The 20,611-nt window shown below is 37.3% G+C and overlaps 2 protein-coding genes across 3 annotated transcripts in view; both read left to right on the top strand.

Annotated features, from left to right (window-relative positions):
• Positions 1–249: 249 nt before the first annotated feature.
• On the top strand, positions 250–4,713 carry LOC120769788 (glycerophosphocholine phosphodiesterase GPCPD1). 2 transcript variants are annotated; one of them, XM_040096975.1, is made up of 6 exons: positions 250–853; positions 1,553–1,903; positions 1,972–3,092; positions 3,154–3,630; positions 3,701–3,847; positions 3,914–4,713. In XM_040096975.1, exons 2-6 carry the CDS (start codon positions 1,666–1,668, stop codon positions 4,028–4,030), a joined length of 2,100 nt encoding a protein of 699 aa, XP_039952909.1. In that variant the 5' UTR covers positions 250–853; positions 1,553–1,665; the 3' UTR covers positions 4,031–4,713. The 2 variants fall into 2 exon arrangements, with proteins under 2 accessions (XP_039952909.1, XP_039952908.1); XM_040096974.1 differs by having other exon boundaries at positions 250–1,016.
• Positions 4,714–6,183: 1,470 nt separating this feature from the next.
• Positions 6,184–20,611, top strand: part of LOC120768898 (potassium voltage-gated channel protein Shaw) — a 31,002-nt gene continuing 16,574 nt past the window's right edge. Inside the window, exon 1 of the mRNA XM_040095653.1 lies at positions 6,184–6,834. The gene's annotated coding sequence lies outside the window, so the exon portion shown is untranslated. The remainder of the gene's footprint in view (positions 6,835–20,611) is intronic.

Genomic DNA, 20,611 nt, shown 5'->3' with positions numbered 1-20,611 from the left:
GCACTCTTAACGTTTATAGTGTTGGAAATGTATCAAAAATTATATAAAAAATTTAAACTTATTTCATTTTTTAATTTCGGTTTTATCAAATCTTGCGTACCTAAATAAGAGTGTTGACCAAAGGCGGTTTATAATTTTTATTTTACAGATGCTGTCACGATATGGTTAATTGCTTACTATTAAAAAATACCAATATTATTTTGGAAGCACTCTTCGCAAAAGCAACTCTGTGTTTTTCGACGGCCATTGATTGATCAAAATAGTTAAATTTTTATCTGAGATCAATTGTTTCGCTTCTATATTAAACGAGACATTAGTTTTATTGGTTTTAGGAGAACATAAAAGTTAAAAATTTAAATATATAATTATTCGAACAAATAAATAAGTGGATATTATTGTAGTAAAATTTTGATTGGACAAAGGGCAATATATTGCCTTTGGTGTGGCGAATTCATACCACTACCAAAACCATTGTCCGAAAAATCTTACCACGTTACAGAGGAGTCCAGCGAAATGGATCCAAACTACGCGACATCTTAGCAAATTCTCTTCCTGGTGGAGGCAACGCACAAGTTCGCGAAACGCTCCATAACATCGCTAGCTGTCGTACTTGGTGTGATTTTACTCCAGCACAGAGAAAATATTTCAACTAACTCCTTTCCCCTTCATAACCATATTTATATAACCGTTTTTTAATCCATAAACCTAATTGATACAACTGGATAAATATGTTCCCAACTGACCACCAAAGTTATTTTATAATAACATACTACCTCGGCTAGTCGTGAATAGCGGCTGCTATAATATTCAACTATAACAACTATCCAAAGACGCATTACTACATATACATCTTGTAAGTTTTCCACATCAATAACATTATTATCAGGAAATATAGCATTATACTGCAAATGTAAGGAGAGTGTGCGTTCAACAGCGGGTTCAACAAACTTATATAGATATGGGGAATCTCATGCAAATCATTTACACAACAACATTTTTTATGTAGTTGTAGCCAGGTGAGTAAGTGAAATATATGTGCTTAAAGTGATGTTGCTGCATATGCATACAAATCGATTGGTTCTAACAAAACAAATATCTGTTTAGAAACAGCTGATTACACAAATAGTATCAACAACGTTCCATGACACATCAAAATCTTTTAGGAACGCCAAGTTATTCAATTTGGCAATTTATACTAATTAGACCAAAAAAATTTGATTCTAGAGAGTGCCATTTGTATGGCAATTGATATACAATGCAACCTCGCAACTGTGAAAATCAGTGGCCGCTGTTTGTTTTTATTATTGACAAACAAAAACAGTACAAATCTCATTAAGACATTTTATAATCAGCGTTATTATGTACATTCATTTGTATATGTATCTATGTCCCGCGCACAGTAACACAATTGCTTGGTCTAATGCTATTTGATAAAGTAGGCCTTTGATAAAGAGCAGCCACACTTTACTTTCAGTCATTTTTTTTTTTCAACTTTTTCAAGTGTTGTTATCAATCAATTTATATTTCATTGCATTCTTGCTTTTCTTTACAGATATTTTATTCATTCGTTCATTGAGCATATTTTGACAATATAATATTTCTGTGCGTATTATTCAACACATTTCTGAAATTCCCGAATATTTCGTTTGTAATACAACTATAAAAATGCAACGGTGGTTTTTCGCTGATGAGGCAGAGGATTGCGATGCCATGGCGGCGCCTGTGGCATCATCGTCCTCAGTGGAGTTGTTTCAACCTGCTACACCGGTACAGGTTAACTGGAAATTTTGGGTCCAAGTAAATCAAGATTTAGCGCCTAATGAGCGTCTGGCCATTGTTGGAAGCACCGAACGTCTGGGCAATTGGCAGTTTAGCGAGTGTATAGTCATGATGAAGGAAGATGGTGAGTGGGCATTGCACCCGCCCCAAGCTGCGGGGTGGACTTTAACCACGTTATTCTAAATTTTTTAGACAAGAATCTATGGTACACCTATGTTAGCATTCCGCGTGATACTCGCACCGAATACCGTTATTTAGTGGTTGCAGTCGATCCGACAGCTGAAAAAACGATTGTGCGTAATTGGGAGGCCCATCTAAAGCCACGTTCTGTCATACCCGGTGTAAATCGCAAGACTAGGGAGTGTGACGAAGAGTATGGCTACATAAATGGTGTTGAGAAAGTGGACCGCGGCTGGGTAACATCCGAGACAATTGTACAATTGAAATTTTTCAATGCACCCTTCACATGGAAACAACGCATGAAGCGGCGATTAATCTTTGTTAAAGTGACACCAATGAACTTGACGATACCGCAGAGTGGCGGTGCTGGTGGCGGTGCCGGTGGTGATTACCATACGTTTTCACAACTCGAAGATTCACTGTCAAACGACACCCATGATACACGTGAGAATGGTGCAGATCTTAGCACCGCTTTCGCTTTCAACGAAGTAGCCGTGTTACAAGCTGACGAGTCCGTTATAAAAGTACAACCACAATTCGGTACAGCTTGCGGCCCCGATGACGTAGTAATCTTCCATTTGACAATCGGTGATTTTGATAGTACTGCCTATCTCATTGATTTATATTCGTACAGCTCGAAAGCAGCTATGGATGAGCCGCCCTACCACCTCGGTTATCACTATGTTTTGCCAAATTTACTCAAACGCTCTGATGGTAACCTGGAAGTTCCCATTACATGCGCGACACGTCATCGGCCAATGGGCATGATGCAGATAGGCTATTTGCTGGTGAAACCAACCAAGTGTATTAAGTTGGACATGGCGCTGACATATACGCGCTATTGGAACCCCAAATGGACTGGTTTGGATGTGGGACATCGCGGGTCTGGCACCAGTTTCAAGACAAAGGATTCTGTGATACGCGAAAACACAATTACTTCGTTGAAGAATGCAGTCGACCATGGCGCCGATATGGTTGAGTTCGATGTACAGCTGAGCAAGGATTTGGTGCCGGTGGTCTATCATGACTTCATGATCTATGTGTCGCTCAAAGCGAAAGGCAGTTGCAAGCCTAATGATTTTCTGGAGTTACCAATGCGTGAGCTAACATTGGACCAACTGAATAATTTGAAGGTAGTCAAGAAATGTTTCTCTAAAAATATACGGGTTTCAATAAGTCCTTACGACTTTTTAGGTTTATCACACACAAGAGGGCCGTACACGCGAAGAGCGCTGCTTTCACAACGATGATCAGCTGGAGCATCAACCATTTCCTAGCCTTGCGGACGTCCTGGATGCCATCGATCAACATGTTGGCTTCAACATAGAAGTGAAATGGTCACAGCGGCTCAAAGATGGCACCATGGAGGAAGAATTCGAGCATACCATTGACCGCAATTTGTATGTGGACTGCATTTTGAATGTGGTATTCCGCAAAGCTGGCGATCGACGCATTGTATTCTCATGTTTCGACCCTGACATTTGCACCATGCTGCGCTTTAAGCAAAATCGTTACCCGGTTATGTTCTTAACTCTCGGTGAAACGACGAAATATCAAAAATATCTAGATCCACGTGGCAACACCATTGAAATGGCTATATATAACTCACTAGCCATGGAATTGCTGGGCATTGTAGCGCACACTGAAGACCTGCTACGTGACCCCACGAAGGTAAAGAGCAATGTGACTAAAAAAAAACTTACATTATTTTACTTAAACTCTTACTTTTTGACTAAAAAAGGTGAATTTAGCTAAAAGCAGCGGCTTGGTAGTCTTTTGCTGGGGTGACGACAATAACTGCAAGGATACAATTAAATTCCTCAAAGAATTGGGATTGCATGCCATAATTTACGATAAAATGGATGTGCTCACCAGCAAAGAAGTGAAGGTAATGAACTACTCTCGTACACAAATTTAACTCACAGCTATTAATTGGAATTTGTTACAACAACAGCAAAGCGTGTTCCTGCTGCAAGCCAAGGAGAGCCAAAATGAAATACTCAAACTGCAGGCGCTGGAAAGGGGCAAACTGTGGCACGACAATGTGCCGGTAGTGCACAAAAAGCACTAATAATTCAAGACCCAGACGCATATGATATTATATTTAAGTTACATTTGCAGTAGTTGCTAAATTAACGCAATAATTATCATTAAATTTAAAATAATTCACCATAAATCACTTCATTCACTTTACCAAATCCTCTTCATATAAATATATATATTTACTCATGTAATGCGTAGTTTTAGTAGCATAATCTCCCTTTTTTTTATAAATTATCCTACATAATGCATGTATGTTCAAATTAGTAAATACTTTTTTTATTATGATTTTTATATATAACCCAGTTAGCGAAAATTGTTAAATTATGACACCAATTACATAACGCAAACATTAAAACTGTGTTCCGCGCAGAAATTCAACGCTTTTCACTTTTATAAATGTACATACAATTGAATTAACGCACATCAGCTTGTAAATTACCGACCACGTGCGCATTTTATTACTCAAGTTTATCTGTGGCGTTTTGTAGTCGGTGCCTTTCGAATATTTTGTGCAAAAAAATTAGTAAATATATTTGAAATTGTGTACGGATAGCTGGAAATTTGAAAAAAAAAGAACAATAAAGTAATGTCATAGTTGAAAGAAAAAAGGGCCAACCAAAAATTGTAAGAAGACCCGAGAAGCATATTTAGAGACTTCATAGAAAAATGTAGTTAATAAATCATGCTAATAAATATTCATGAAATTACACATATAACCGACTTTACAATTTGAGGGACTTAAAAGCCATTGTAAGCCCAAGAATCACTATTTAGCATGGGCCTAGCTTCTTGTGCGAATTGCTGGTTCTGCGACTTGGATTCTGAAACAGCAGAACACCAGGCAATCGACTGCACAGCAGTCTGTAGACCTAGAATAAAAGCCCTTCGATCAATGCTTCCAAATAGGGATCACATCGCCTCAAAATCTAGCAGTATATTGGATTTTATCACTTTGCTGGGGCTAGTTGGGACGTTATGACTTAGGAGAGGGCACATTAGACCCTAGGTCACTTACTTACCTAATCTAATTTAATATAATCAAACAACCAAGCAGCTACGTTGGCTGGGTTGTTGTTGTTATAGCGGCAGAAATGTTCCGAGTTCACAGTGCTTGCCGGGTAAAGGACTGTCAACCATTCCGGTTGCGTATAACTGTCGTGGGAACGCATATTGGCTAGGTCATGTTGTCCGGATAGAAGAGATAGTGGAAGCAGAAGAAGAGGAAGATCTCAAGAAATCTGCTGTTAGTGAGCAAGTGGAGTCTCCTCCACGCTGCACTTGATATCTTCGATTGGCGCCAAATACTGAATAGTGGATTCGACTCTCGCGGACACGTCAATTGAAATCGTCCTGTACCATTTCTTTGACTAGAACGCTCGAGAAAGAGGACTTTTTTTTTTGCATGGGAACGGAAATTCAAGTTCTCTATTGTCCATCTCAAAGAAAAAAAAAACTTGTTGATCTTTTCAGTGGTATATTTTGGCAAAGTATACCTATGAAACCACAAATCATGTACATACTCAGTGGCTTATGAAAAACTCAAATGTCAACATTAAAGGTGCAACACTTCTTTAAGAAAGGTCAATACACTATTGGAAGTTGAAAGCGATAGAGCTTCAGGGATAGTAAAAAAGGTCTAAATTAGCTTATTCACAATGTCTCGGCGGGTCAATCTTGAGGAGTACATCTTAATAATTTACCAAGACTTTAAATGTCTTTAGTTCTTTTCTCTATTAAGGTTAAGTATCTGGTTGTTTCAACGATTCAATTTAAGGATTGCCTTTTTGTTAGTTCCATATTGGCCCCCTTTTTGAGAAGAACCCCTCTAATTGATACCAACCAATGCCACTCAACTTTCACTCACTCAAAAAATATGCTGTAAGCGACATCTGTCGTTAGATTGCAATTAGCAGAAAGCTCATACGCCCACACAGCCACAGAGGTCGCCGGCAACGCAATGGCGATGACGACGTTGATGATAAAGTAAACATCGCCACAGTGAAATTGTTTATATCCGTCAACGCGACAGCGATGGCTGCTGCACTATGTACAAAGAAAACGAGGGGAAACACGGAGAGCAAGAAGCAGAAGCAGAAGCAGAAGAAGAGCAAGACAAACTGCCAGAAAGGTGTTGTTTTGGCAATGAGCTTAACGGTTAAGTCAGTTAGTGAAAGAATTTCGGACTGGTGAAACGTCTAAACGGAAAGCAATAACGGCAGAGTGAAAAATAGCTCAAGAAGAAAAAAAGTAAATGCAAAATAAAAAATAATGGGAAAATAAAATATAATTTAAGTAGAAAAGCATTAGAGAATAAAAAGTAGCAAGTCGAATAGCAATAATAGTAAGAATAATAATAATAATAGAAGAAGAAAGGCAAGCGTTTTGTGGCAGCTAATAGAAAATGATATATAGTGAAGTGAGCGAGTCAGCGAGCGAGTGAGTTGTGGCAGCACGGAAGCAGGGAAGCAGTGGCAGCAACAGCATTATTGTACACACACCAAGTGGAAAGAAGTGAAAGAAAAAAGTTGAGAAAATCTAAAACTCCACAAAAAACGGAGCAAAAGCGAAGTGTGTGGCAAGGAATACGGGTCAAAAAGAAATAAGAAATAAAAAATAAAAAAGAAAAATAGAAATACGAAAAATTACAAATACGAAGAAAAGGAAATTCGAAAAAAATCGCAGCAAAAAAGTGTTAAAAATTTACAGTTGAAGTGTGAAAAGTTGTGCCGAAGCGCTGAATGCAGGCGTGTGGAGCGGTGAGCAGCGTAATTGGGGCAGCAGCAGCAGCATTAACGGCAGCCAGGAATTCGCGACACTAGTGGTGCCACATAGGTGAGGCTAACTTCAAAAGTGTGTGGCTGTGTGGCAAAAACACTGCCATTTGCAGGACACAAAGTAGTCAGCGGAGTGAGTGCCGTTCGCTGACAGCTGAAATGCTGAAATTTCGTTGAAAAAGAAAAAGAAAACACAACAACAATAATAACAAAAGAACAAGTGGCGTGGAAATGATTACAAAATAATAAGTGTAGCAGATACATACATACAAACATGCATGCATGTGTATGTCAAAAACTGTATTTTCGTTTGCATGTGTATGTGTGTGCATGCGTGTGTTAGTGTGCCTAAATAGTCAATTAATTTGAGGCAACATAAAAACTACCGCAGCACAGGTGGCGGTGTAGGCGCGGCACAGTCGAACTAAAATAACAAAAATGAAAACAACAACAACAAAAACGCACTGTGAACAAAAAGTAGCACACTATTGTTGTTGTTGTTGCAAGGATTGTAGGCCTTTTACTATGCATGCTTGCGTGCGACAACTTGCGGTTGTTGCTGTTGTTGTTGTTGTAGCGCTTTTATTACTACACTGGCAGCGCCTGCGGCAGGCGAAGAGCAGCAGCTTAATAAAAGTGAAAAGCTAAATGTAGCAGCTGAAAATTGTAAATTGAAAACTGATAAACAAGGAAATAAACGCGTCAACATGCGCCCAAACACACACACAGAAAACTACAAATGTAGGCATGCATATGTAACATACATATATAACGTTACATATACGTACATACATATGTGTGTGTGTGCCAGCGAAAGTGGGCCGTAGTGAAGGTAAACTTTGACACAATTAAAAAAGCGTGCGGCAGCGGGTGGCCATAAAAGGATACAAATAGCAAAAAGTGTATGCATGTGTGTGCGTGCGTACATGGCTAGCACGTAGTATATGCTTGCATGTTGCCGCAGTGTTGAAAAACACCGCAACAGCCGTAGTGCGGCTCGTATATGTGTATATAAGGACAGCTGTTTGAGTGTGGTGACACGTGAGCCGTTTGGCAGATTGCTCATACGCCATGTTGGTCGGTAGGCTGCGGTGTGGTGGTTGAACGGTCGGACGTTTGAACCTTTATTTGGACGGTCAGACGGCGTCTAGCTTGGAAACCAGTTTGCCGCTGGCCACACGACTTGTAAATATGCGTGTGTGTGTGTGTGTGTGTATGAGTATATGTGTGGCTGAGTGCCCATATGCGCTGAGGGCATGCTGCTGGCAAAACTAATGATTGTGCACTTGCTGTAATGAAACAACAAAGGGAAAAAACACAAGCAAACACATACATGCACACATACATCAGTAAACACACCGATATATATACACACATATACAAATACTGTATGCCTGCTTGTAGTTGCCTTTGTGCTTGCCGTTTTCTGCCGCCGCACAGCACATAATTATAGTGTGTTAAGTGAAGTTTTAAAAATACATGCCGCATTGCCTTGAACAACAAAAATAAACAATTTACTATACATATGAGAGTGAAAAAAAGAAAAGTTGTTGCAAAAACGGGGCAAGACACAAAAATAACAACCGCAAACAGGACCAATGGGCGAAAAATCGATGCAACTCAGCAACAACAGGCGAGCGAAGTGTGACACCCTATTCGCCAAACAGAGTTGTGAAGTTGTGCACAAAAACCACAAGCGCACCACTACAAGCAGACATGCACAAGCACATTCGCGAACACAAAAAAGCTTGTAAATATGCAAAATACTTGCTGAAAAAGCAGTAGCCAAAATATGTAAAAATAAAAAATGGGAAAACAAGGCAAAACGTTTACTACGGCCGCGCTGAAGCTATAATACCTTACACAGGTGCATTTCTTACAACAGAAAAGAGCATAAAAAGCTTGATCTTGATTTTTAGTGGTCAGTTTGTATGGCAGCTGTCGGCTATAGTGGTACGATCTGAATAATTTATACGCTGATTATAGCATTGCTTGAAGTGAAAATCTGTGCCAAATTTCGTGTATATATCTCTTTAAATGAAAAAGTTTTTCATACAAGAACTTAATTTTGATCGGTCAGTTTGTATGACAGCTATATGCTATAGTGCTTCGATCTGAATGATTCGTACACAGATTGTAGTATTACTTTGACTTAAGATCTGTGTTAAATTTCGTTCAGAAATCTCTTAAAATGAAAAAGTTTTCCATACAAGAACTTAATTTTGATCGGTCAGCTTGTATGGCAGCTATATGCTTTAGTGATACGACCTCAATAATTTTTAGGGAGATTATAGCATTAACTTTAGTAAAAGCTTACACCAAAATTAATGAAGATATCTCTTTAAATAAAAAAGTTTTCCATACAAGAACTTGCACTTGATCGGACAGTTTGTATGGCAGCTATATGCTATAGTGGTTCAAAATTGATGATTCCAACAAATAAATAGCTCTTTGGTGATAAAAGGATATGTGTAAGATTCCAGGTCGATATCTCAAAAACTGAGGAACTAATCCGCTTATAGCTAGACCGACGGATATCTCTAAGTCGACGCAGCTCAGCTCGCTTATAGTTGATATAGGTATATGAAATTGTACTTTAAAGTGTCTTCGAAGTTTCCTGCTGTGTACTACAAAATTCATGACAAACTTAATATACCCTGTTCTGGGTATAAATATAATAAAAAATGTGGGTGCTTAAAAAACGAATATATAATATAATAAACTAAACATTTACCCACAAACGCACACACACACCAACAAAAACATAGAAAAAATCTTTCTCGCACACTTGCCGGAATATCCATTTGCATTAGTATTTTTTCGCATTTGGCAAAAAAGTGCACACAACCGAGCAAATGTTACTTTTTCATCAAACACCTTCGGGGAATTGCCAGAAAGGCTTTCAGAAAAACATAGTTCTCACCACAATAATAACAAAAACACACGTGCAAATGTATGTATGTATGTCTGTAGTAAATGGCTCATCAATTATAGATTAATGTTCACACCTCAAAATTGAAGTGTTAAAAATTGAAAGCGAAAATCTGAGCAAAAGTCTGTTGCAAATGCCAGCAATGAAAATATTTGCCCATAAACATTAATAAGCAATTGAAATTATTTATTTAAAATTGCATAAGGCAACATGTTCCGAGAAAGTGTTAATGTAAATCAATTTTATATGAAATTATATTTTCAAAAATTATTTTCGTGTATATTTTTGATGTGTTTTGAAGTGTTGCGAATGTGTTGCTGATGTGTTTGGCATGTTCGGGCATTGTGGTTGGAAATGTGTGCCAATAAAATGTGCTTGAGTTATAATCGAATAAAATAAATCTTAAATGCTTTTGCTAAATATATTTATGGATTTTTTTTTTAATTCTGGATGAGTGTTATTTGTACGCTCTAACGTTTCGAAAGTTAGTACGTATTTGCAAGAATAAGTGGATGCAACTGAGTAAGTTTATTTGAAATTTGGTGTGCTGGAAAATCTTGTTCAATCGATGGTTTTTATATAAATATATGTAAATTGTGACAAAAAAGTACTCGAAAATCGTAAATAAAACGCAAAATATTCAGATATTGTCTTATTTCGTCGTCTTCACAGTAGTCCCCACCAGATGTCATACACTTATCCCACGATTTTCCCAGACCTCGAAACACCTTTTTAGAATGGCCTTCAGATCCTTCAGAGAATTTAGTTTTATCTCTTCGATCGACTGAAAACGGGTTCCACAGAGCTGCAATTTCACTTTGAGGAACAAGAAGATATCACAGGGAACCAAATCTGGTGAATACGAGGGTTGATTGATGGTAATCATTGCGTTTTTGGCTTTAAATACGATCACAATCGTAATCTTTTTTAAAAAAATTCAGCTCATCGGGACGAATCGATCAAGAACGCGCTTCATAGCCAAAATATCCACCAAAACCATTCGAACGGACTCACGAGAGATGTCGAGCTCTTGCCGTCTCTCTAACGCTTGCCTGATGATTTTCAAGCGCCATATCACATTTTTCATTGCATCAATGACATGGTTAAAAGAAAGATTAAAATGCTTGTCTTTCCCATAAAAACATTATGCGGGTATGTTTAATTGAAGACATTCAGCAACAGTTCATTGAATATTCAGCATATTTGTCACTTGAAAAAACTGCTCTTAACAAGCCAATAGGTCTTCGAGTGCATCTTATACATATGTAACTCTATATAATACGATAGATTTCGGTACCACACCCTTCCTTGTAAAGAAGGTTACAAGGTGTATAAGACTTTATCCAAAAAGATATAGCGCTTTTATAAGAAAATTTTGTTTAGCGTTGAAGCTCACTTTTTATTTGAATGTATATTTTAATAACAAAAATAGTTGCATTTGAAGGGATGAGAAACAACAAGCTACGGCGTCTCAGCCATTAAATTTTCAAAAAGTCACTCTTTGATATGCTCTAATGGTCCATATGTCTCCAAAAATGAAGCCGATTATAATGTTCAGTTCAGTTAAAGGGGTATGCTATAGAGCCATGATAAATGAGTTTTTCATGTCTGAATTGATTGATGTTGATGTGGACGAGCTTTGGTAACAACAAGACGGCGCTATATGCGATATTGTCAACGAAACAATTACTTTTAATGAGGGAAACTTTTGGTGACCGCATTATCTCGCGCCGTGGGCCTATAGACTATGATTTGAGGGGTTGCGTAAAGCCACTTGTCAGGAGATGATCTACGTAGATAAGCTCGAAACGATGACGAGATCAATTGCTGCAAAATGTGGTCGAAAATTTGTACTTTACAAAACCATTTATATAATCTGTGATAGAATTTTTCTTAAACTTATATTTATTATTGATAGGGAATTTGCAAGTTTCCACCGTACGGCTACCAAAGGTTTACCTACCGAGCCTTGACTCCGCCAAAAACCTATTCGCAGAGAGCTACTAAATATTGAGTATTTATTTATATTTTTGCACTAAACGCAGAAACGAATCAATTATATATAAATATGAAAGCTTATTTTAAAAAATGGTTTTATTTACAAGGAGCTATAACATCGCAGACGTGCCGCTCTCCTCATTCGGAGACTCACGTCTTTAACCTGTGGAAAAGGTGAAATACCCGCGGCTTATCCTTGATAAAAAGCTTTTATGGAGGCTAAACATTGAAGAGAGTAAAGAAGCCATCGGTTGCCTTATATAGCTGTAGGGGTGCTATAAGGGAAAAGTTAGCAGTCTCACCAAAGTTGATGTTTTGGCTCTAACCGTAATCAAGCCAATAATCTTCAATGGTATGCTAGTCTGATAGAGGGCGCTCAAAACGGCAACACTAGCAAAAAGTCTTGAACATTGTTAAAGAGCGGCTTTCATAGGCATCTCCGGTGTATGGAAGCAGGGTATATGAAGGGATCCGAAAAACTGCATCCCTGAAAACTTGGATCACCGACGAAGGTTATGGTAATGGAGAAGAGTTGCTGGAGAAAAGGGGCAGTGAGCCTTGTCACGGATGGGCCAAGCTAGGAGAGAAGTTTGCGGGAGAAGTTTTCTGTAAGGAGCTGTCAGTTAATCTTTGCTTTAGGCTAACGGACCACTGTAGTGTTTTTCAGGCAAAAGTAGCCATTATTAAGGTGGCAATAGACAAACTGCTACGAAGTGAAGCCACTTTCTGAGAGGTGAGCATTCAATACCAGTGCTGAGCTCGTTAACTGTGCGCTCAAAGCTGGTCAAGTAGTGTCTGTCCTTACTAGATATAGAATCAAGCTAATTCATCATCAGACTCGTTTGGATGCATAATTCTTTTGATGTAGAATAGAAGGCAGAAGATCTTCGGAACTACATGTCTTTAACAAAGTTCATCTTGTCGCAATCGTAAAGGGTTTTACTGGACATTGACCAATAGAAATTCAAGCGTAAGTCTAAAAATCTTGATGGATGAAGGTGCCTCAAATCAGTAAAAGTGATGTTAAAATTGATTGAACTCCCGCATCCACGGCATTCGTCAGTTCTTGAACTCAATAAGTTGTATCGGCTCTCAGACCACAAGAGCATATTCTCTGTAAGTTTTTCTGTGAGGAAAAAAAGCGATAATAGAGAGATAAATGCCGAATCTGATCGAGAACTATGGAAACCTGCTTCTAGCACCGTATTCAGTCATTGAACGCAGGAAGAGTAGAAACTGACTTGTAATGGGTCCATCTCGGAAACCTTCTCCCGAAGTATTGTAAAAGCGGTCCCGAGGCAAAGGAAAAGACCATAATAGAAGAGGGGAGAGTTTTGGGGGGACACTACTCATATAGTATGACGATCCCTGCATGGTGCGAAGGCATTTTAAACCCTCCTTACGGCCTAAAACAATCACTAAAACCTTATGTTTATTTTTATATAGAACATTTTGTTGTACTTCGTTAATTTCATACCCGCACATACATATGTAAATGAAAGTGCCAAAATATGTCCGTGTGTGTCGGCGAAATTCGCATAATGTAAACTGAAAGTCAATTGACTGCACCAACTGACAGCGCAATCGACAGCGAATCTGGTATTTTCGAAATTATCGAATTGGCTGACAGACACTTTCAAATATTCACTGCCTGTAATATGTGTTGCTTAAGTGCATGTTGTAAAAGCTGAAAGCGTTCTCACAACAAACCGTTACACCGATGTTACTGCGAACATTTTCGGAAATGTTATGTATGCGAAGCGTTTAATTATTAAATTGAAACGAAAATGAAAATGAAAATCAAAGTACACAATTGATGGCGCGGCAAATGAAAACGGTAAACCACGAGTCTCGCATTCAGTTGGCGCAATATCGACAGGCGGAATTTCCAACACACACACACACGGTACATTTACAGTTAGTATAGCGCGTTGGCAAGTGAAATTTTCGCAATACTCCGCGCGGGTGGGGATGTGCGCGGCTCAAAATGATTGTAGCGTTGAAAAAAGCACCGCAGTAAACATGAATTTGCGCTTTTGGCGGCTGCCTGAGCGAGTGCATTTGTGAATGTTGCTCATACGCAGTGACCGCCCGGGCGGTACACAATGGGTGGGCAAGTATAATTGTTAATTTCTTTTATTTACTTCTTTTTTCGGTTTCGTATTTTTAGTTGTTTGCGCTGTAATTTTTCTCCGTTTTAGTTTTTGGGAGACTTTTGCTATTTTGCTGCCATTAAAGCGCTGGATTTGCGTGCGTTGTAAGCGACGATTAGCGTGCGCAGTCAAACAAATGTGCGAGTATGTATGTAGTAGTGTATGTGTGTGTGTGTGTGTATAAGCGTATTTAAATAAATCGGCTTGTGGCGGTAACTCGCCAGACTTTATGCAAATGTCTACAAGTGTGTGTGTGTGTGTTTTAATAGTAACAATAATAACGGAATAAATTGTCAGTAATTTATATGAGCAGGAAAAAAGCGATTTTATTTAATTTTACACTTAGCTGGGCATATGGTAAATGCAGTGCGATTTTATTAAAGCCTGCTTAACAGATTACTAGTATTAAAACACGGACGGACGGCAAAGTATTATACAAATGCAGTACAAAGTACAAAGATAAATCATAAGCTCATGGATTTTAGTAGAGTTTGTATGGCAGCTATATGCCATAATGACTCGATATAAATGATTTTTGTAGATATTGTAGCATTGCCTTAGACAATAAGTTATGCCAAATTTTGTTAAAATACCTTGTCAAATAAAACAGTTTTTTATACAAGAACTTGATTTTGACCGATCAGTTTGGATGGCAGCCATATGCTATAGTAGTCTGATCTGAACAATATGTTCGAAGATTGTAGCATTGTCTTGGACAATAATCTATGTCAAATTTCGTGGAGATACCTTGTCAATTTAAAAGCTTTCCGTACGAAAACTATATTTCGACTGATCAGTTTATATGGCAGCCATATGTTATAGTGGTCCGTTATCGGCCATTTCGACAAATGAGCAGTTTCTTTAGAAGAAAAGAATGTGAGCAAAAATTAAGATCGATACCGCAAAAACTTAGAGACTAGCTTCCTTAGATTAAATCGGCCAAGCTATATTAAAAAAAAAAATAATTTACAAAAATATTGAAAAATAACGGAGTAATGGGCTGTCCTCGGAGGTGCCGACGATCTTTGAAAAATATCAAAAATTAAGAAAATGGCGCCATTTGAAAAAAAAAAGAAAAAATCGTTTTTTACGAAAAAATTGTCGTTTTTAATGCCAAATTGACAATTTTCAGCCAATCGATCGTAGCCATTGTATAACAAATGCTATTCAACAAGCTTCCGTCTGTAATTTTCCTCAAATAGCGTTTGATCCTGCTAGCTGCTAATATTACATAATAAAATAAATAACCGAAGAACGTAGGGTTCATAAGACCATCAGCGATTTCCATGAAAGGATTTAACAGTATAAAGGGCCTTACGAATTCCCAGAGAAAATTTGCAGTCTAAACTTGAACAAGTGGCCTCCTTCATGTAAGCTTAGAAAAGGGAAATAATCCATACTGGCCCAATCTGAATAATTTTTTTCCATGACAGATCCAAAAGTAGTTCTTAATGGTCTCTGATATGATATTTAACTCTAAGTCAAAAAAATTGTCCAATACCTAGTGTCCAAGTTGGCTGGATGTTGATGAGATCGAATCGTCGCAACACTTCTGTTTTGACTACTAATTTGTCAGCGGTGTTGGCTCTTATTTTTCCAGCAGTTCATAAATATTTTCGTTTATTAAATCGTTCATTGAGTAGTTTCCTTTTTTTGAGTACAATGTAAACACGATTTTGTTATTGTATATCGTGAAAACTACGAAAAAATTTAATCATTCAGCAAACTCTCAAGTTATTATTCGCTGATTTGCATTGACCAACGACTTTATTTCATTCACATCGGCTTCAAAAGGTCTTCAGTAGTGCATACTCAAGTTCGAAATTGCCGGTGCCGGTTTTCCAAACTTATCTTAGCATTAGCGTTCGATCAACACATCTTCTTCATAAATTCTTTGTTTGAACTGCATTTTTAAACTTTTTGATAGTAAAATAGTAAAATATGCCGATCTCTTTGCGGTCTTCCATCTTATATAAAGCACCAAACAAAAATTATTCCAAAAAAATTTCAGAAAATTTTTTACAAACAAGTCTTTCTTCTTCAGCTGTTCAAATAGTTGACCGCGAAAAAATTTCAATAAGATCAGCTGTTGTCATTAAAAGAAATAAGTAAGGAACTTTCCGAGCTGTTCGACACCAAATGAGGTTTCAGAAAAGGCGACTCCTATAATCTATGGATAAAAATAATTCGAGATGCAGATCTGGATAGAGAAGGTACAATCTTCTACAAGAGCGTACAGTGGATGAAAACACTCCAACTCTCCAAGAGGAAGACCTAAGTGGAGAAGAACCTGGCAACCCTTGGAATCTCCAATTGGTGCCAAATAGCGAAAAGGAAGAACGACCGACGCGCTGTCGTAACCGTGAAAGCGATGTCTACGCTAGTAATGAAGAAGAAGAAGCAGATGGGAACTTCTTACTTTTTTGTGTTAGATAGAAGCAATTACGCCTCTTTCTTTTGTGTTTTCGATAACCTATTGGTGTTGCAAAAAATGATTAAACTTTTTTGACTCCGTATAAGTAGATGTCTATTAAAGATAAATAAATAAATATATTTATGTACATCGGTACTTAACCCCATTTTTTCGAAATAAATTTCCGAATATGTTAAATGTCATGTCTAATATCAGAGAGCGCTAATTTAAAACTAATTACAATTTGGAAACTCGAGTTTTCCAAGGCCAAAATTGCTAAAGATTCGAAATATCTGAGAAAAGTGTCACTGCCTTTACGGTTCAATTCCGATTTTGATTCTACTAATCAACAGTTGTTTCGATCCAAAATATAATAAGAGATACATGTTGGCTGAAAGGCAGATCTTTTCGATTTTAAGCCGACTCAAAACACAGTCACAGTCACAACTTTTCTGAGACTGTTCGAGGAATAAGGGTCTATATAAAGCAATGTACAAATACCTCCAAAGTCACAAATACAACAGCAAGCCCCTTCACTGTTTCCTTCTTCAAAGGTTTCGAATAATTGCGACCATTTCCGGTGGCAACTCCCCGCACAATGAGGTAATGTCAGGCGCGTGCATTCGAAATGAGATTTACATTTTTTCAATACCTATGCAAATTTCGGCGCAGGTGACGTGCGCTTATGCAGCAACATTATATAAGTATGCGCATATGTCGATATGTATGTGTGTGTATGCATCCAAGCGTGTTTATTTTGTTTATAAATTGGAATTTTCGTTTTCTGGCTATTTGGGTAAACTTTGTACAAGTGATGTGCCTAGCGGCGTTTACAAGAATATAGGTATGTATGCATGTGTGTATGTATGTATGTATAGCGCATTTATACTTGTAAATGCTTGTTTAGACATTTATATCGAGTGGACACTCAATGCGCCGGAGCTTGTTCATATGTCTATGTATGTATGTATGTATATGTGTGCGGGCGTGTATTTGTATTTGTTTGTAATTTTGAGTGCTTGTGCTCACCTTCTAAATAAAATTTTATGATTTTTTCTTCCAATTAGAATATTTGCATCACTACTTCCGCCCTCAGCACCCCTCACATGCGCTGCTCCTTGCTGGCGGCAAGGCGCTTGCTATTAATCCCGCGCAGTGTATTTAACTTGTTTAACTTTTCAGATTTTCTTGTTTATTTATCTTGCTGGCACTTTTGTTGATTTTCGCTCGTGCTCTGTGCATTCAAGCTTCTATGCATGTAATATGCCAACTAATGCTACACGGCGGCAGCGTCCAAATGTGGCAGAGTGTTTCCCAAAATACAAATTCACGTAATTGCTTTAGTCATTCGTGCGTGGTTGTGATTTCCAAACACTAAATTCATACATACATACATACATACATCCGTGCCTCATAACCATAACTTGCGCTGATTTATTTCGAAACATGTAAATAAACACGAACACATACAAACACACACACAAACACAAAATTGAAGTCAACAAAAAGTGAAAAAATCGTGTGGCAACCACGCAATTGAAATTTTAAATTAAGTTGTTTTATTGAAAATTAGCGGAAATTATGGTTCCCATAAGCAACAATAACAGAAAGCAAAACAAAAAAACAAGAAAATTCGATTTCGGCTGCACCGAAGCTGTAATACCCTTCACGGCTGCACTTCTTAAAGCATATTAGGACTTAAAGAGATCTTTAGCTTGACTTTGATCGATCAGTTTGTATGGCAGCTATATGCTATAGTAGTTCGATCCGAACAATTTGTACGCAGATTATGACATTACTTTGAATAAAGATCTGTGTCAAATTTCGTGTAGATATCTCTTCAAATGAAAAAGTTTTCCATATAAGAACTTGATTTTGATTGGCCAGTTTGTATGGCAGCTATATGCTATAGTGGCCCGATCTGAACGATTTATTCGAAGCTTGTAGCCATGTCTTAGGTAATATTCTGTACGAAATTTCGTGAAGATATCTCTTCAAATGAAAAAGTTTTCCTTATAAGAACTTGATTTTGATTGGTAAGTTTGTATGGCAGCTATATGTTATAGTGCTCAGATCTGAAGGATTTTTTCGGAGATTATAGCATGATCTTGTGTAATTATATGTACCAATTTTCGTGAAGATGTCTTATCAAATAAAAAAGTTTTCCTTACAAGAACGTAGCTTTCATCGGTCATTTTGTATGACTTCTGAAGGAGAAAAGGACTTATGCGAAATTTCAGATCTATATCTCAATATAATAAGTTACAGAATTTTTTCTATATGTATATACAGACGATTAAGGCTAAATCGATAGAGCTTTTAACGCTGATCATTTATACATAAGTACTTCTCTCAGAATTCCTTCAGGGTGTAGCAAATCTCCTGACATACTAACATATCCTCTGCAGGGTATAACAATGCCAAAAACAAAATAAAATTTGCTTTTGAGTCATACAAAGTTTTTGCAACTAAATCGCGCATGATTTCTTTTTTGTTTCCTGAAATGTTTATCGCAAATAATTATAAAGCTTAGCTGGGTATAACTTAAAGGAAGCAATAGAAATAATTTCGCAAAGGTACAATTGTTTTTTCCCTAATTACAATTGTTTTTACTCAGCTGGTGTAAACAATCGTATTAATTTCGAACAAAAGTAATTGAGCCCTAGTTTATAAATATATAACAATGTATATTGTTGTATTTACATTTGTTTATATTTATAGTGGCGTATTAATTGACTGCGTTAACGTCTAATCACATGCTACAAACATATACTTATTTTCTTGCCAATCACGCTCTTTATATAAATACACAAATGCTTGCATACACACAGGTACAAAGATGTATTTATGTACCCAGATATGCCTAAACAAAGTTCATTTGTTCTAAAAATCATTTTGATGGCCATAAAAATAGATTTGACTGTTAATACGAAGTAGCTTGGCCGCATCAAAGGCAGAAAAATCACTAGAAATCCTCCCATGATCAGCTTTCAAGGAAAATTAGTCAGTAACGCTGGTTGCAATAGCCATCTGAATTGTTTAATATTTTGTTTTAAAAATTCAAAGAAATCTAGTTCAGAACTCCCCGTATTACGTTTACCATATAAACTTTACAGAATGACCAAGAAATCTTCAAATTCTCAGAACAATACCTAAACGAGTAAATATAAATATGTATATCTAAATGCTAGGGGGATATGTACCAAATTCACACAGCTAGAAAAACCTTCTTGTTCTGAGTATACATATGGCCTCTCTGCTCTGATCAAGGTTCATCTAGTCAATCATCAGTCCTCACCTTCTGATTTAACTCACAGAACATGATGCATCTTTAAATTACTGTAAAATTGCACTTAATTGGTTCTTACAATAACAGGATCACACGGCTATTTACATCTAAAACCGCATGGTAATGTGTATCTGGTCTTTGTTGGTGGCTTTGAAACGTCATGAAAGAATACTCAGTCAAACAAACACAAAACTATTTGAGAAACCTTTTAGTATGCAATCTTATCTTTCTAACGTCATACAGTCTTATCTCTTCACTTTATTCTTGACTGTTCCGCTTTGGTATACCAATGCTTTTGAAAACATACCTTAGACAACTGAAGAAACTATTCTCAATTGAATTCCTTTAAAATGTCTTATCTTCACAAAGACTTAACTTTAACTATCTAGATGTGATGTACTACACATCTTCGTCATCAGTCTTAAGCTTAACCAACTATGTACAAGGGTTGCCTTTCATATTTCGGGATTAGAAAAAAAAACAGAAATACAATATTAATCCATGAAAATCGCTTTATTGTTTTTAAAAATATTCTCCATAAAGATCTATATACTTTTTCATGCGTTTGAAGCAATTATCATAGCACTTTTGCTACTCTGATTGAGGTATCACGAAATCATACACCGCTATCGTATTTTTTCTAGCATTTTTCTTAACTGTTTGAGATCTAACATGAACAATTTTTTTTGCTGCGAAATGTACACGGAATATTGTAATGCCTATAGTTGTCTCAAGCTCACGATAGGTCACATGACAATCATGCAATATTCGAATGCGCACAGCATCAATAGTTTCCAGAGCAAAAACTAATTTTGGACGACCTTCATGAAATTCATCTTAGAGTGATCTACGACCTCGACCACGATCTTCATCGTGAAAAGTTTATCTGAGGCCATCGTTGTACTGTTCTTTTAACGACAGTCGTGTCTACGTAACCGGAAAGGACCCGGATTTTTATCCGGTCAAGGACTGCCAACTAGGCAGAATTCTGCTGTGATATTGTTGAGATATTCCACGTTGAAAATTGTAAAAATAATAGCGCAGTTCCAT

The sequence above is a fragment of the Bactrocera tryoni genome, chromosome 2 (assembly GCF_016617805.1).
Source record: "Bactrocera tryoni isolate S06 chromosome 2, CSIRO_BtryS06_freeze2, whole genome shotgun sequence".
Classification (NCBI taxonomy): Eukaryota; Metazoa; Arthropoda; class Insecta; order Diptera; family Tephritidae; genus Bactrocera; species Bactrocera tryoni.
Note: the sequence above shows the minus strand (reverse complement) of the source record. Positions and strands in the feature narration are given on the sequence as shown.

Coding starts and splice junctions, on each gene's coding strand:
- LOC120769788 (XM_040096975.1), top strand. CDS start 1,666: ATGCAACGGTGGTTTTTCGCTGATGAGGCAGAGGATTGCGATGCCATG. Junction 1,904..1,971: donor AGTCATGATGAAGGAAGATG/GTGAGTGGGCAT, acceptor TAAATTTTTTAG/ACAAGAATCTATGGTACACC. Junction 3,631..3,700: donor TGCTACGTGACCCCACGAAG/GTAAAGAGCAAT, acceptor TGACTAAAAAAG/GTGAATTTAGCTAAAAGCAG.